General features: G+C 34.0%; 1 protein-coding gene across 2 annotated transcripts in view; it reads right to left on the bottom strand.

Moving 5' to 3' along the window:
- Positions 1-6,659, bottom strand: part of LOC136025095 (superkiller complex protein 2-like) — a 71,857-nt gene extending 65,198 nt beyond the window's left edge. The window contains exon 1 of one of the 2 annotated variants that reach the window (XM_065700818.1): positions 6,501-6,659. In XM_065700818.1, the coding sequence (XP_065556890.1) occupies positions 6,501-6,623 (123 nt within the window). In that variant the 5' untranslated portion in view covers positions 6,624-6,659. The remainder of the gene's footprint in view (positions 1-6,500) is intronic. The other variant, XM_065700819.1, reaches the window with a different exon arrangement.
- Positions 6,660-15,583: the final 8,924 nt, after the last annotated feature.

Below are 15,583 nucleotides of genomic sequence, written 5' to 3' on the forward strand. Positions count from 1 at the left end.
TACAAGACCTATTTTTTCGAAAACCATGCTGAGCAGGATTCCAAAGACGATTTCCGTCAAAATACTTTTGAACGCGTGAAACAATCAACTTTTCCATCACTCGGCAAAAAATAGACGTAACAGAAATTGGCTGATAGTTTTTAAAATCTGACCAGGAGCCACTTTTATGAGATTCATTTATTTTGAGAATATCTTGTAGTAACCATGTTTTGGCAGAAAGCAACAGGCCTTGTTGAAATATAGGTGACTTTGTCAAAACTTTACTGAACATGAAAATCAGACAAGAAAAAATTGGTGTTGCAATTCAAGGATCCTCTGATGAAAGCATAGTTGTCGAATTTACGATTACTTTCTCAACAACGAGAGATTTTGATGATTACTATTTCTAATAATATTTCACATTAAAAAACATTAAAAAAAGTTTTTTTGAAATAGTAGATTTACTGATTTGATGCTAGATTTTCCATCATCTGAGGAACTGCTGCTTGGCCTCATACTATGTTCATATTTTGAACATTTGACTTGATTGATCACAAAAATCTAATTCATTCATCACTGAATAAGTTTGAGGTAGACTCTTTCTTAGTAAATTTTATATATGTTTTCTTTCAAATATCTCCCAAGCTGTAAAATACAAAATATTCTCTCCGAACCCCTCCTTAATTAGGGTGGAATTCCTCAAGGAACTTTGTTAGGACCACTCATATATTTAGTATTGATCATGAAATTGGTAAGATTCCCTCAAAGGTGTTAATATGCAGATGACCAGCTGATCCTTGAAGTATGTCATAGAACTATCAAAAATGACCTCATCAAAATCCTACCCATGTTTTGGACAATGCTAAGAATTTACATATGAAAGTGAATTCCATTAAGTTAAACATAAAGACAACATACTTCTTAAAATTCTTGAAATCCACTCTCGTTTTCTTAGACCCTGTCCCACCCAAAATGCTAATGAAACATGTTAAACTCCTTGGTGTCACAAACTTCTAATAATCTTAAGTAGGACATACATATTTCAAGAATTCTGGACTTTCCATACAAAGGATAATCAAAACTAACATTTTTAAAGAGAATTAAAATGGTAGATTAACTTTGAAATGGCCAAATGTTGACAAAACTTTTACTGTGAAAAGCAAAGAAATCTTGACTGGACCATTAAAGGTGAGAGGATGTGGGCCATTCCAGATAGCGTTTATAGAGAGACCTTTATCACACTATCATATTACACCTTGTATTATAGAAACCTAGGTCACACGATTACACGCCATATGATTGTCCCATTTCGTCCCTATGTTTGAGGCAGTTTTTTTTCAGTTTTTTTGCTTCCACTATCTGAGAGTGCTTTATACATTTACACATTTAAAAAAAAAAAAATGAAGCGAAACAATGAAATAAAGTAAAAAGAATAGGCATGTCAAATGCACCAGGGTCCACCCAGAAGTATTCCCCAAGCATTTCGACATGTGTTGAACTGGGTTCCGAATTACATCAAAAACAGGTAACTTTTTTGTTCTGTCAAATTTGTAGGTGAAAATGCTCCAATTTAAGAAAATTGGGGTTTTGTGCCCTTTTGTGATAAAACTTCAAACTTCTAATAAAACAGTTAGATTAATTGATGTTTTTCCTAGATAATGAAACCCTTTTATAACCAAAAGTCTTTAAATTTAGCCTTTCAGGGTATATGAAGTTTTTTTTTTTTTTTTTTTTTTTTTTTTTTTTTTTTACAAAAACGTCAAACCATCAGTACATTTACCTTAGGCTTTACATACTGATTACAAATATATAAGATTTATTTGGTTTAATGTTCCTATCAAGAGATAAGAGCCTGAGAAAATTTGCAGGATTTTTTGAGAAAGGGGAAGAATATCCCAAAAAGTCAAGGAATCTTAATGAAAGCGCACCATGAGATTCAGAATATCATGGAACTCTACTCTAAAGATTTCAACCTCCAATCTGCATAAATATGAGATTTTGTACTTTTTGTCAGAAGAAAGATCATAGATGTATGTTTATTTATTCTTTTTTTTTTCACAAGAGCAGTTGTATCCAACCAATGGCCCCAGAGTATTGGGAAAGGGCTCAGTCAAACGAAAATAAAAGTTCTAATGCCCTTTAGAAATAACCCAAAATGCTGGAGGGCAACTAGCTCCCCTCCCATGCCCTTTTCCCCCTGAGGTCATCCAATCCAAATTTTGACATGTCCATTTCTTTTTACCATAGCTGAAAGACCAACTGTGCCTCCAGAGATAACATGACCCCCCACAACCTGGAGAAAGGCCTTTTGAGTGTTGAATTTTGCCTATTGTTTATGTGTAGTATTTTTTAATTTTAAGTAAAAAGACATTTTTTGGAGAGAGGAAATTTTCTGTGAAGGAATTTTCCATGGGTAGAATTTTTTATGGACAAGGAAGTTTCCACGGGTGAACTAACAAGGGGAATTTTACATGAGAGAATTTGTCAGAACTCCTATACGAGATTTCTCAAACTTTCTCTTTGCCAATTCAGTTTTTTATGTAGAGATGTTCCAAGGAAACTGTCATTATCCCTCCATAGTACCTGGGGAAAGGGCTATAAGTTATGAATTTTGCCTATTGTTTTCATATAGTATTTGTTATTTGGAAGTAAACAGACGTTTTTAGGGTGGGGAATTTTCTGCAGAAGGATTCTCCATGGGGAGAATTTTCCATATGCAGGGAAGTTTCCTGAAATGAACATACAAGGGGAAATATTACATGGGAGAATTTGCCAGAACTCCTATATGAAATTTATCTTACTTTCTCTTTGCTGACACAATTCTACATCAAGAGGTGTTTCAAGGACATTGTCTGGGGAAAATTTTGAGAGAGGTTAAAATCTTCAGGGGGAGTTTTATGTGGGAGGGAGGGATTTCCCAGGGGAGAAATTCCCCATGGGGAGGTTTTCAGCAGGAGAAATTCTACATAGCAGAATTTTCCACAGTAGATATTTGTCATGAGAAAATTTTACAGGGGAGAAATTCTTAATGAAGGGAGTTTTCTGCAGGAGAAACTTTCCATTCAGAGGATGGAATTTCAAGGAAAAATTTCCCATCAAAGGGTTTTTCCAGTATGATTTGAAAAAATATTATAAATTAAATGGGAAACAAGTTTTTTTCAAATGAAAGCAGGCTAAAGAGAATTTTCTAGGCAATTTTGTCCACAAGAAAATTTCTGGGTGAAATTTCAGCAGGGATGGATTTGTTGTGGGGGTTTCCCTGCATTATTTGTCAACAATCAAAAATTAAATAGAAAAATGAGTTCTTTCTGAACTGAAACTAGGGAGGAATATTGAAACCTGAAACAAAAAGAAATCACACCATAAATGAAAGGAGATACCCCCTCTTCAATACCTTGCTCTATACACTAAAGTTTCACTTTTTGTTACAATTCTTTAAAAACAGAAACACCAGGGCTACTTAACTAGAATAGAAACCTTTTATAAAATACTAGAAAAAGGTATATGAAGGACATCCCTCTCATATACGGAATAATTTTTGTTTGTTTTAAGTTTTGATACTGAACCTTACTTTCAGGTGAAAAAACATGTTTTTTAAATTTAATAACTGAAAGATAGAACCAATTCTAAGGGAAAAGCATTGACCTGTTGCTAAGTTTGAATAGCCAAAAGTGGCCAGTAGGTTGTCTTTCTTTATCCTGAGCCCAAGTAATTTGAATTCTACATTTCAATGATATTCACTTACCATAATATTGGTATTTTTGGCACTTATCTGTTAACCAGTATACACTTTAGAATTTGGATCTACAGATAAGGAGTTGACACTACTGAGATGATTGGGAGACACTACTGAGATGATATATATATATATATATATATATATATATATATATATATATATATATATATATATATATATATATATATATATATATATATATATCATCTCAGTAGTCTGCAAGCAATATGTAAGCTAACCAAAATACCAACTAAATATTTATTAAAATATAGCTACAATGTAGTTTTCCACTAAGGCAAAGCTAAATGTTTCCATATACAAACAGCAATAAACCAGTTCTGCTTTTGTAGATCCAAATTCTTGATCATGTACTGGCTAAGATATAAGCACTGAATTCTTTATTTAACTTTGCCAAAGCCAATAGCTAATCTGAATAAAAAAACTAATTGGAAATACTGAAACCAACTATCAAGAGTAAAAATATCAATATATAGTGTAATCAAATTATCACCCAACATTAGAAAAGACCAATTTATCTCTCATGTTATATGGTTTTCTTTTTGCCTGCATTTAGTATAAAGAACAGGCAATTGTAAACATATTAGAGAGAGGCTCATCCAATTCCCAATTAAAAGTTTTAGTGCCCTTATAAGGGTCATTACTCAATCCCTCACCCACCAAAGGATGCCTCAGCAACCTTTCATGAAATAGAATTCAAACTTCAAGATATCTATCTTGATCAGAAAAGCTGAAAGTTAAAAAATAAGCCCACAAGACCAACATAATTCATGCAGACCCATTTGAATGAACCCAAGTTTGAACCTTATAAGCATAGACATATTACAGGTTTTTTTTTACCCCTTCATTGTCCAGTAATCAAATAGAGAGTGTGATTAGAGGGCTTAACCCTCCCGTTTTAATTACATAAATACAGACATTATTTAAAGATGATTTTGAAATGACCCAGTGACTTTATGAAACCAAAATCCAGCAGCCAAATATTTAACAGATGATGTTTGTGCTTTACTGAAAACTTACTACAGCACAACAGATCTCTAATTGGTAAGTAAATATTTTATTGCTGTTCAAAAAAATGGGGATTCTTACATTCTCAATGAAAATATATAAAAAATATTCATCTGTCTACTCATTATTCAGAGGCAATTACTAATTCTGGAGCCAACCCACTGGATAACTGCAAATTGTTCTATGCTAAGGAGCTCTGTGGTGTCCTTAGAGCCCTAGTGAACAGCTCCATTTTGCCCAGTAAACCTAGCAATGCTGGCCCCAAAAAAGATGATACAATTTACAACAAATCATCTTTTTTGGGGCCAGCATTGCTAGGTTTACTGGAAAAAATGGATGACATCAATGAATGCCTTTCTAAACTTGTGAAGATGTCTCCTGGAAAAGCTTGGATCCTGTAGAACTAATTTCAGAGTTAAATGCTTTCAAACACTTTTCAGCAAGGACTAACACTCAAAGTACCAAAGTCAAAATTGCATCACCTTTGATATTCCTGACTCTGGCCAATTTACCTATGGTTTGTGAAAGCACCACCTACTGAAACCACAGCAGAAAGGAGTTTTAGCAAACTGAAACTGGTTATGACACATTTATACACAATGATGGACATTGACCATTTGGATCACCTTGTCATGAAGAGCTGAAAGACTGACATTATAGACAAGCTAAAACTCAACAAAATACTGAAAGTCTGGCTATATTGAAAACCAAGACATTTAAATTTTTGACTAAGGGTGCATAGTTGCATTTCCTTCTTTTTTTTTCTTTAGTTGGTGCATTTTAATTTAAATTTGCCAATTTTTTACTTGTTAGATGTTTTTGTATATGGATCATGTTATCACTTTCCTCCTAATATATTGCTGCATTCTTTACTAGGTCACCATGTAACTCTTAATAATTCTTATGGGAAAAAGACCTAAGCAGCTATTCTTCCTCAGATTATGTGATTCTTAAGGCTGAATTGCAATCTGCAGTTTTGTATTAAATTGGATATTGTGTTAATTAGTGGTGAAAACAGTTGGTATAAATGATCTACCAGTCAGTAAAATCAATCTATCCCCCCCAAACATTCTGGCTAGTAATACCCCTGCCTGGTTTGAGGTATTTTCAGATGATAACTCATTTCTGGTGCCTCATTTGAGCAGTAACCTAAAGTATTTCCTTAGGTTTTACTCTTAGAATGTAATGATTGTAAGGTATCAGTTTAACAGGTCTACTCCACAAGGGAACTTGATGAAAAGTTTTTACTTTATAATATGCTTAAGAAATATGGGCTTAGTTAACATGTTCTCTATGGGTGAACCACTTTCACCACTCCTTCCCCCCTAAAGTGCAAATGTAGGGCCCAAATTATATATGTACAACATTTTTTAAGCATAGGCTATATGAAGTATGCTAGGCCTAAAATTGTTTTTTTTTTATCATGTTTTCTTATGTAAAGCAGACCTCCTAAAAAGACACCAAATGTAAAAGGTCATAGCACTTCAGAGCTGAAGGGGTGGAGGTAGGCACTTCCAAGTACCTTTTCAGGGGACATTTAGATTCTGGATCTAATCCTGAGAATTTCATTCATTTAACTCAATTAGTTTCTACAATAGGCGAAACTCCTAACCTTGAATTTAATATAAACAAGCAACTTTGTCAATCTGTACACCACAAATTTGATATGGAACTACTCAAAACAAAAGGTAGAAATTAGCATGGAGTAAGATAGTCTAGACTGTTATTCAATCTCAAGCTTGAATAGAAGTGAGACCTTTAGTTTCCGGGGAATTTTATAAAGAGGCATAGATTGAAGCTCATTTAGATCTTTCTTCTTGTCTCTAGGCCACTCGTGAGTAAAATGTAGAAAGTTGACAAAAGGTTGATGCATGTTCATTTTTAAAATTAATTTGCAATGCCAGGTACAGAGTTGCCATGTCAATTAAAGAAAAACCATCTGTTTTTCACCAGGGAATCACCGAAAATCCTTATCATTTACCAAAATCACCAAAAATCGGTGGTCAATAAGGATAGAGTTTACACCAAAAAGACGCACTAGGCATTCCTGACGTAAAACATTATTTCTTTCAAAGGCCTTCAACTACTTCAAGAAAGGAAGAGAAAAAACTGAATTCAAACCAAAAGCGGAAAATTTGATCTAAACTCCTGAATAAATTCAAAGTTAAAATTAGAGTACCTATGAAAAGCCAATCTCTTGTTTTATCTGCATCTTGAAACATTACTGACAAATATAAGGAACTGGAAGGGGAAAGTAAGAAAAAGTATGTCTATTTACCAAAAAATATCGCATTTTTAAGAAACCGTTGGTACCAGCATTAGAACGTTTGGCACAGTGTTTAAGAATTTGTGGGAGCGCAAGCGTACTGGTTGAAAAAACTGAGACAGGGTGGCTCCTTCAATTTGACCGAAAACCGGTGGTCAATAATGATTGTTTTTACACCAAAAAGAAGCACCTGGCCATTGTTACTAATTATTGGCAAAGGTGCCAGTAATTGAGCAAATTGACAAATTATTTCTAAAAGAGTAAAAAAGAAAAAACAGGGTAAGAGGGTGCCAGAAAAACTTCGAAGGGATCCCCTAGCCCCTGGATCCTGAAGTGCTAACAGTAAGATTTTGTCTATCAAAGGCTTTCAATTACTTTAAGAAGGAATAGAATTTATACCAAAAAATGGAATTCTAATAAAAAAAAAACTGTAATTGTGATCTAAAATCCTATTTATGGATCTAAAAAATTTTTTTTTATTTATTTAACTACTATTTTATCCTTCTTTATCTTCATTTTCCAAAACCTTTTGTTTTGCCTTTTTCTTGGTCCATTATAAAAATCACAATACTCCTCTTTCGTCCTCAAATCAAATTGCCTTTGCTTATGAGCGTTTTTCCCTCTACCACAGTATGTATCCTTAATGGTAAATTTTTAACTTTAAAGAAGACCTCTGAAATAATGTCGATTTCTTTTATATTTGTTTCACCTCTGGAAAATTGTCAAAAGGTTGATATTTAGCTAAAATATCAAATAAGCGTGAGAAACCTTTTTCAATGGTCCCTTTGACAAGACCCGTGCTCTGATTAATTATCTAAATACTGTGGTTTGGAGGTATCATACAAAAGAAACATCTTAGAAAAAACGTAAGGGCCACAGGGCACACAATTCTACAGGCCAGAAGAAACCAGATTTCATCATTAACCTTTAAAGGTGCTCATTCTGCGACCTTGTAACTTCACAAAATTTACCTGACAGGGCTCCCCCCTGTGCTAAATTTGTTGTTGCTAACTCTGTTAATTAATGTTTCAGCTTGTTTCCTCGGAAGGAGTTCGCAGGAACCACTTTTCATCTTCAAGAGTCTTAGGTCTAATGCTATATTTTATTTTTACGCAAACAAGTTAGATTATTAGAGCAGACATAAAAAAGGAACAGAAAGGACGGTGAATACTTACAGTATCTAAAAAACTATCCGTGAATTCTGTTTTCAGATTGGAAGTGAGAATGATAACATGCAACGAAGAAAAATTATTCGAAGTACAGAGCACCGTTTACTCCTGTTGATTAGCTGCATATTAAGCATAAACTTATGTTGTTTAATCAGCCAGCCTTTTTACTGCAGTTAATTAAAAAAAGTCTTTTCCAAGGGAAGAAAAGAGCGAAGCTGAAAAGAAGTTTTAAACAAATAAATTTTTTTACTTCACAGCCTATCTAACGTATATCAATAGAACTAGTGCAAATAAATCAACTAATGATATTTCCCTGTCTTTCTAGGATTACAGAAACAAGCGCTTTACTGAAAACACAAAAGCCAAGTAAAAAAAAACAAGAGAAATGATGTAGGAGCTAAAAGTAAGTACGTAGCCTCACAACAACAAAATAATCTATAGCGATTTTCATAGTCATACTAGAACTGCTATTTCAGCAACTGTCAATATGCAATTAAAATCATCTCAAAAACTTGGGCACATAAATAATAAGTTTAAACTCATTAAACAGCCAGTAAATTAATGAATTGATTTATCAGGTAAAATCTTGGTCTCATCTAGTATAATTCGAAATGAAGAACATTTCAACTGTATTATGAACTCTGGAATACCAATTATTCCTCTCTATAAAACCGAGAATTTCCAGTTGTGATACTAATTCTAAAGCAAGTCTGTAGTGATAATACCAACAAAATTGCTTCACTTTGATTTTTTCTACGAAATAATGATGAAATATCCTTTTTAGATGCAAAACAACGGTCAATCATTGAACTGAGCTGAGTGTGCAGAAGTGATGCTAATTTAAACGCAAAAAGCAAGAATCTAAAAATCCTTTATTTTTATGCTGTTAAAAGTGTCCTTAAATGGTTTACTTTTACCATACCAAAAATCCTATATTGTTTTGTGTCTTAAGTAAAGGGCTAGTTGTCTTTAACCCTAAGAAAATAGGTAAGCACGGACGGTGTGAAAGTACTAGCAAAGGGCAACTACTTAATTTCAGATCAATATGCATGTGCAGAGTATAGAAATTGTCCCGGTCTGAAGAAAATTCAGTAATAGTTGGGAGGAGGGTACGATCAGTTTCCAACTCAGCAATGTGTTTTTATAGCGTTTTATAGTATTTTTTGTGTATAGTGTTTTTTGTGTTTTGTGCAAAGTGAAATTGTTGTTGTATTTAAAAGCGTTTAATCTTATACTATTATTTTAGCAGCAGCCAGCTAGCTGGCCCGGTCCAGGCCCAGCCTTCGACCAATCGCATTGGCCACCACTTCCTTCGGGAGGATCCGGTCCTCCGGGTGGGATCCTTTTCTAAGTGCTTTTTGAATGTTCAGGTATTTTTAATGTTTAAGGGCTATTTTTTTGTAAATATGTTTTTTTTGTTGTTTACTGTTATTGATGTATTTTCGTGTATTTTATTATTTTTAATGCAGTAAACCGTTGATTGTAACTCAGTTATTACGACATTGCTTCGATAAGAATGTTCTTTTGCATTCTAATATTGGTTTATTTATTTTAGGATGTTTTATTTTATTTTAGCCACCTATGTGCGTTCTAGCACAATAAAGTACATGTAGTAACTCTGATCTTTTTTGGCTTCCTATGTGCGAGTGAGCACCTAAGCTTTCAGTGAGTTTCACATTTAAAAGTGAATTCCTTACTATTGGCACCTACATATTTACATTAATAAATGGAGATATTTTTTAAATGTCAAATGTAACTAACTGTAAAATACCTCAATTTAATGAATAAACAATAATTCTTCATCTTCTAAAACACAAAATCTTCAAGAAAAAAAAATACATATTTTCTTTAATGAGAATAAATGCACTACAAAATACTTAAAAGACACTTGAATGTCATTTTATTTAGAAAAGTAAGCACTGGGGGAAATAACAACAAGTTTATACAAAATAAGCGCTTAAATATTAAAAACAAATGAACATTTAAAAATAACTTAGAAAAGGATCACACCCAAAATATGGGATGTGACCGGATCCTTACAGAGAACGTGGTGGCCACTGTGGCGGCCGAAGGTCGGGCCAGGCCGGCTGGCTGCAGGTGAAGTAATAATATAAATATTATTATATTATAGCATTATGCTATAGCATTGATACTTACCGCTATTCGTAATTGTAAATAAATAAGTAAATAATACTAAATACCTTTTAATACAACAATGATTCTGCCTTGTGCAAAACATAAGATACACTACACATAAAATACATAAGAACACATCGCTGATTTGAAGAATTCTCGGACCCTGTTCCCACCAACTATTTAAGTATCTCCTAACCGAGTCAATTTCTATACTCTACACATACATCTCGATCTGAAGTAAAGTAATGGCCTCGTGGTAGCACTTTTAGACCGTTCGCGTATGAATAAACTTTGTCCGATACAGCTGACATGGTATATTTTAAACTTTAGCTGTTTAGTTTTTAAACTCTAAAGCGTGAATCGTCGAAGTTTTCTTTTATATATGGTATTGGCACCCCCTTGTTGACTTTTTTGACTTCTTCATTGTAGGTTTGCACGCAGTACACCTTCGTACCTGCAATCACACCGAGGGAACTCAAGTCCCTTCTCGTCTCGGATTTAGAAAATAATAGCTTATTGTGGGCCTGGGGCTTCACTAGGCCCAGATAAGTAGAGTCTTTTCAGTTGGTACAGTCATTTGAGAACTAGCACACAATTTTCCAAATCTTATGATACATTTTTAGCAATAACTTTTAACAAAAGTGAATTGGTATCCTCGTAATAAATTTGAACTTTTACCTTCCCCGACCACTGGAGCTTGCACAAATTTTAATAAAATTACAAAATGAGTTTCTTTGACAATTCTAAATTGGCGCTGCCAGTAGCAACAATTTTACTCAAGGCAACATTTCTTTTTTCTATGTGAAAGGACCATATCAAACAGTTCGTGGTAACGAACTGTAGTTATGTAGAGCGTTATGTAGATCAATAGTAACCGAAACTCTAAAAAATAAATGTTGATATCAATAGCTACATAAAAAGAATCGCATTTTAATGTTGATTTTAAATATATAAATTTTATCAAGATCAGTTTTACCCATCAAAAGTTACAAGCCTGAGAAAATTAACCTTATTTTGGAAAATAGGGGGAAATATCCCCTAAAAGTCATACGATCTTAACGAAAATCACACCATCAGATTCAGTGTATTAGAGAACCCTATTGTAGAAGTTTCAAGCCCCTATCTACCAAAATGTGGAATTTCGCATTTTTTGCAAGAAGACAAATCACGGATGCGTGTTTATTTGTTTTTTTTTTCCCAGGGGTTGATCGTATCGACTCAGTGGTCCTAGAATATCGTCAAAGGGCTTATTCTAACGGAAATTAAAAGTTCTAGTGCCCTTTTTAAGTGACCGAGAAATTGGAGGGCACCTATGCCCCATCCCACGCTCATTTTTTCCCAAAAGTCACCGGATCAAAATTCTGAGATAGCCATTTTATTCACCATTGTCGAAAAACCTAACAACTATGTCTTTTGGGACGACTTACTCCCCCGAAGTTCCCTTGGGAGGGGCTGCAAGTTACAAACTTTGACCTGTGTTTGCATATAGTAATGGTTACTGGGAAGTGTAGAGACGTTTTCAGGGGGATTTTTTTTTGGTTGGGGGGGGGGACGAGTTAAGGGGAGGGGTTACATTGGAGGATCTTTTCATGGAGGAACTTCTCACGGGGCAAGAGACTTTCAATGGAGGGGGCACAGGATTTTCTAGCATTATTTAAAAAAAAAATGAAAAAATAAATATGAAATTTTTTTCTACTGAAAGTGACGAGCAGCATTAAAATTGAAAACAAACAGACATTATAAAGCATATGAGGGTTTTACCTCCTCGTAATACCTCGCTCTTTACGCTAAAGTATTTTTAGTAATTACAACTTCTTATTCTACGGCCTTTGAGATTCAGGGGCCATTCTTAGGTAATTGGGACAAAATTTAAGCTTTAGTGTAAAGAGCGAGGTATCGACGAGGAGCGAGCCCCCTCATATGCGCAATAAAAACATACGAATACAGAAGTTCGCTACGTAAGTTAATTCGTAAGTTACGTATATTTTTTACTTATGAAAACGTTCGTAAAAAATTTAAGTTAATGCCTTTTTAAGTAATCAAAAAATTTGAGGGCAACTAGGCCTCTTCCCTCGCTCCTTTTTTCTCAAAATCTTCCGATTAAAACTATGAAAAAGCCATTTAGCAAAAAAAAATTATTATGCAAATTTCGTTTTAATTATTTATGTGCGTAGAGCCAAGATCAAAACATACATTAATTCAAAAACGTCCAGAAATTAAACAAAAAAACAAGTTTTTTAAATGAAAGTAAAGAGCGACATTAAAACTTAAAACGAACAGAAATTACTCCGTATATGAAAGGAGCTTTTCCTCCTCAATGCCCCGCTCTTTACGCTAAAGTTTTTTACTGTTTTAAAAAGTTAATAAAAAGAGTCAAACTATATTTTTTTATAACTTTTTTGGTAATTGGGACAAAATTTAAGGTTTAGTGTAAAGAGCGAAGTATTGACGAGGGGGTGCTCCCCCTCATATACGTAATAAAAACATACGAATATAGAAATTCGTTACAAAAGTTAACTCGTAAGATACGTATATTTTTACTCATAAAAATGTTCGTAAATAATTAAAAGTTCTAGTTGCCTTTTTAAACAACCGAAAAATTGGAGGGTAACTAGGCCTACGTCCCCGCTCCTTTTTTTCAAAATCGTCCGATCAAAACAGTGAGAAAGTATTTAGCCATAAAAATAAATTAATATGCAAATTTATTTCAATTATTCATGTGCGGAGAGCCAAAACCAAAACATGCATTAATTCAAAAACGTTCAGAAATTAAATAAAAAAACAGTTATATAAAAGTATAACCAAAAAGTTAGAATTAATAAAATTACTTTAGCGTAAAGACCGAGGTATTAGGAGGAGGTGAACCCCTCATATGCGTAATAACTTTTATTCGTTTTAAGTTTTAATGCTGCTCCTTACTTTCAGTTGAAAAAACTGTTTCATATTTATTTTTTTATTGTACTTTAAAACAATGCTAAAATATCTTGCACCCCCTTCATGGAAATCTTCTTCCCACATGACAAATTCCTCCTTGGAAAGCTCCCCAGCATAACCTCCTCCCCCAACCAAAAAATCCCCTGAAAGCATCTGTACACTTCCCAATAGCCATTACTATGTGTAAACACTGGTCAAAGTTTGTAACTTGCAGCCCCTCCCACGGGGACTGTGGGGGAGTAAATCATCGCCAAATACATAGTTATAAGGTTTTTCGACTATTCTGAATAAAATGGCTATCTCAGAATTTTGATTCAGTGACTTTGGGAAAAAATGAGCGTGGGAGAGGGCCTAGGTGCCCTCCAATTTTTTTGGTCACTTAAAAAGGGCACTAGAAGTTTCATTTTTCCTTAGAATGAGCCCTCACACGACATATTAGGACCTCTGGGTCGACACGATCACCCCTGAGAAAAAAATAAAAAAAAATAAAAAAAACAAAACAAATAAACACGCATCCGTGATCTGTTTTGTGGCAGAAAATATAAAATTCCACAGTTTTGTAGATAGGAGCTTGTAACTTCTATAATAGGGTTCTCTGATACGCTGAGCCCGATGGTTTAAGATTTTATGACTCCTAAGGGGTGTTCCCCCTATTTTCCATAAAAGGCAAATTTTCCCAGGCTCGCAACTTTTGATAAGTAAGTTTAAACTTAATAAATCTTGTACATTTAAAATCAGCATTGAAATGTGAGTTTTTTGATGTAACTATTGTTACAAAAATTCCCTTTTTTAGATTAGAGTTACTACTGAGCTGGGTCACTCCTTACTACAGTTCGCTACACCGAACTGTTTGATTTGAATTCAACGAATCGTACACGTCTGTGAGTTTATCTTGGATATACAAGGCCACCTTGTCACTCTGTAAGATAATATTTTGAAAACTCGTGAACAGCAAGATGTCATAGTCAAATGAAACCGTTCCCATAGACTGATACCCATAACGCTTACACTGCCTCAAGTGGTGTATTAATTTCAATTTGGTATGAAATCTAGAAACACACATTGGACGTTAATAGCCTTCACTCCGAAATTTCTTACCCTCACATAAATTTCTGTCTCGCGTAAAAATCAAGTTTTTATGACTAAACCAAGATGAAAAACCTATTTAATTGGGGCTAGGGACTCCTGAAAGCCCCTCAGAAGTATTGGACACGATCCCACTCCAACAACTTCACATTTTTGCAAACGTGTCAAAGTAGGTAACACAAATTTCGAATTATAGTAGGAATTGTGAATGTAAACCGGTAGAAGATATTGCTGAATATCATTTAAATTATAAGATTTATAAGCCAGTGTACGAAAGTTACACCCTTCCCTGATAAAATTGGATTACTTAAATGATCATGGTCACAGACTGGTGTTTCGCCTTTACCCTTAACAAATTTCTTCTTGCAAACCAATTATGTTTTTTTTTTATTTTTAATTGCCGACTTATACTCTGGTGATAGACTCACTGGATAATTTACATGGCACAGCTGTGAAACTGACTTATTGGTGGTTTTAATAAGTGCAACCGTGGTTATGCCTACAGAGTCTTCCCCTCTAGTGTCTCAAATACGTCTACCAATCGCAAGGTATTACTAGCATGTCTTTTGGCAAGGGCATAAGAGATTTCAATGGCATCATGTTCATTAACATGATTCCAATTCCGTTGATCGTATACGTCTGTCAGCTTATCTTCGATATCTAAGGCTACTTTGTTGCTCTGCAAGAGCAAATTTTGGAAATTCTTGAACTGCAAGATGCAAAATGCAAGATGAAACCCTCTCCAGAGACTGGTACTCATGACGCTTACAGTTCTTCAAGGAATCTAGAAAGGCACGTTGAACAGTAATAGCATTTGTTCCGAATTTTTTTTTTTTTACTTATGTCCTGGTCGTCATTTATACTCCCTGTGTCCCGGTCGTCATTTGTGTCTCGGTGCTTTGTTGATTTTTTTTATTAGTTTTTATTTTTTTTGTAGTTTTTGCCTTTTTTTTTATTTTTTTCAGTTTTTTTTTAGTTATTAGATTTTTACCTTTTTTTAGTTTTTTTTAGTTTTTTAGCTTTTTTAGTTTTTTTTTTCTTTTTAGTTTTTTTTGTAGTTTTTACCGTTTTTAGTTTTTTTCTTCTTTTGTATTAGTGTGAAATAATTCAGACGTCATATGCGGACAAACATGACGTCACCTGATCCACACACAGATCCACACACAGACAACTTATTTTTATATATATAGATTATAGCATTATGCTATAGCATTGATACTTACCGCTATTCGTAATTGTAAATAAATA

Source organism: Artemia franciscana, chromosome 3 (genome assembly GCF_032884065.1).
Source record: "Artemia franciscana chromosome 3, ASM3288406v1, whole genome shotgun sequence".
Lineage (NCBI taxonomy): Eukaryota > Metazoa > Arthropoda > Branchiopoda > Anostraca > Artemiidae > Artemia > Artemia franciscana.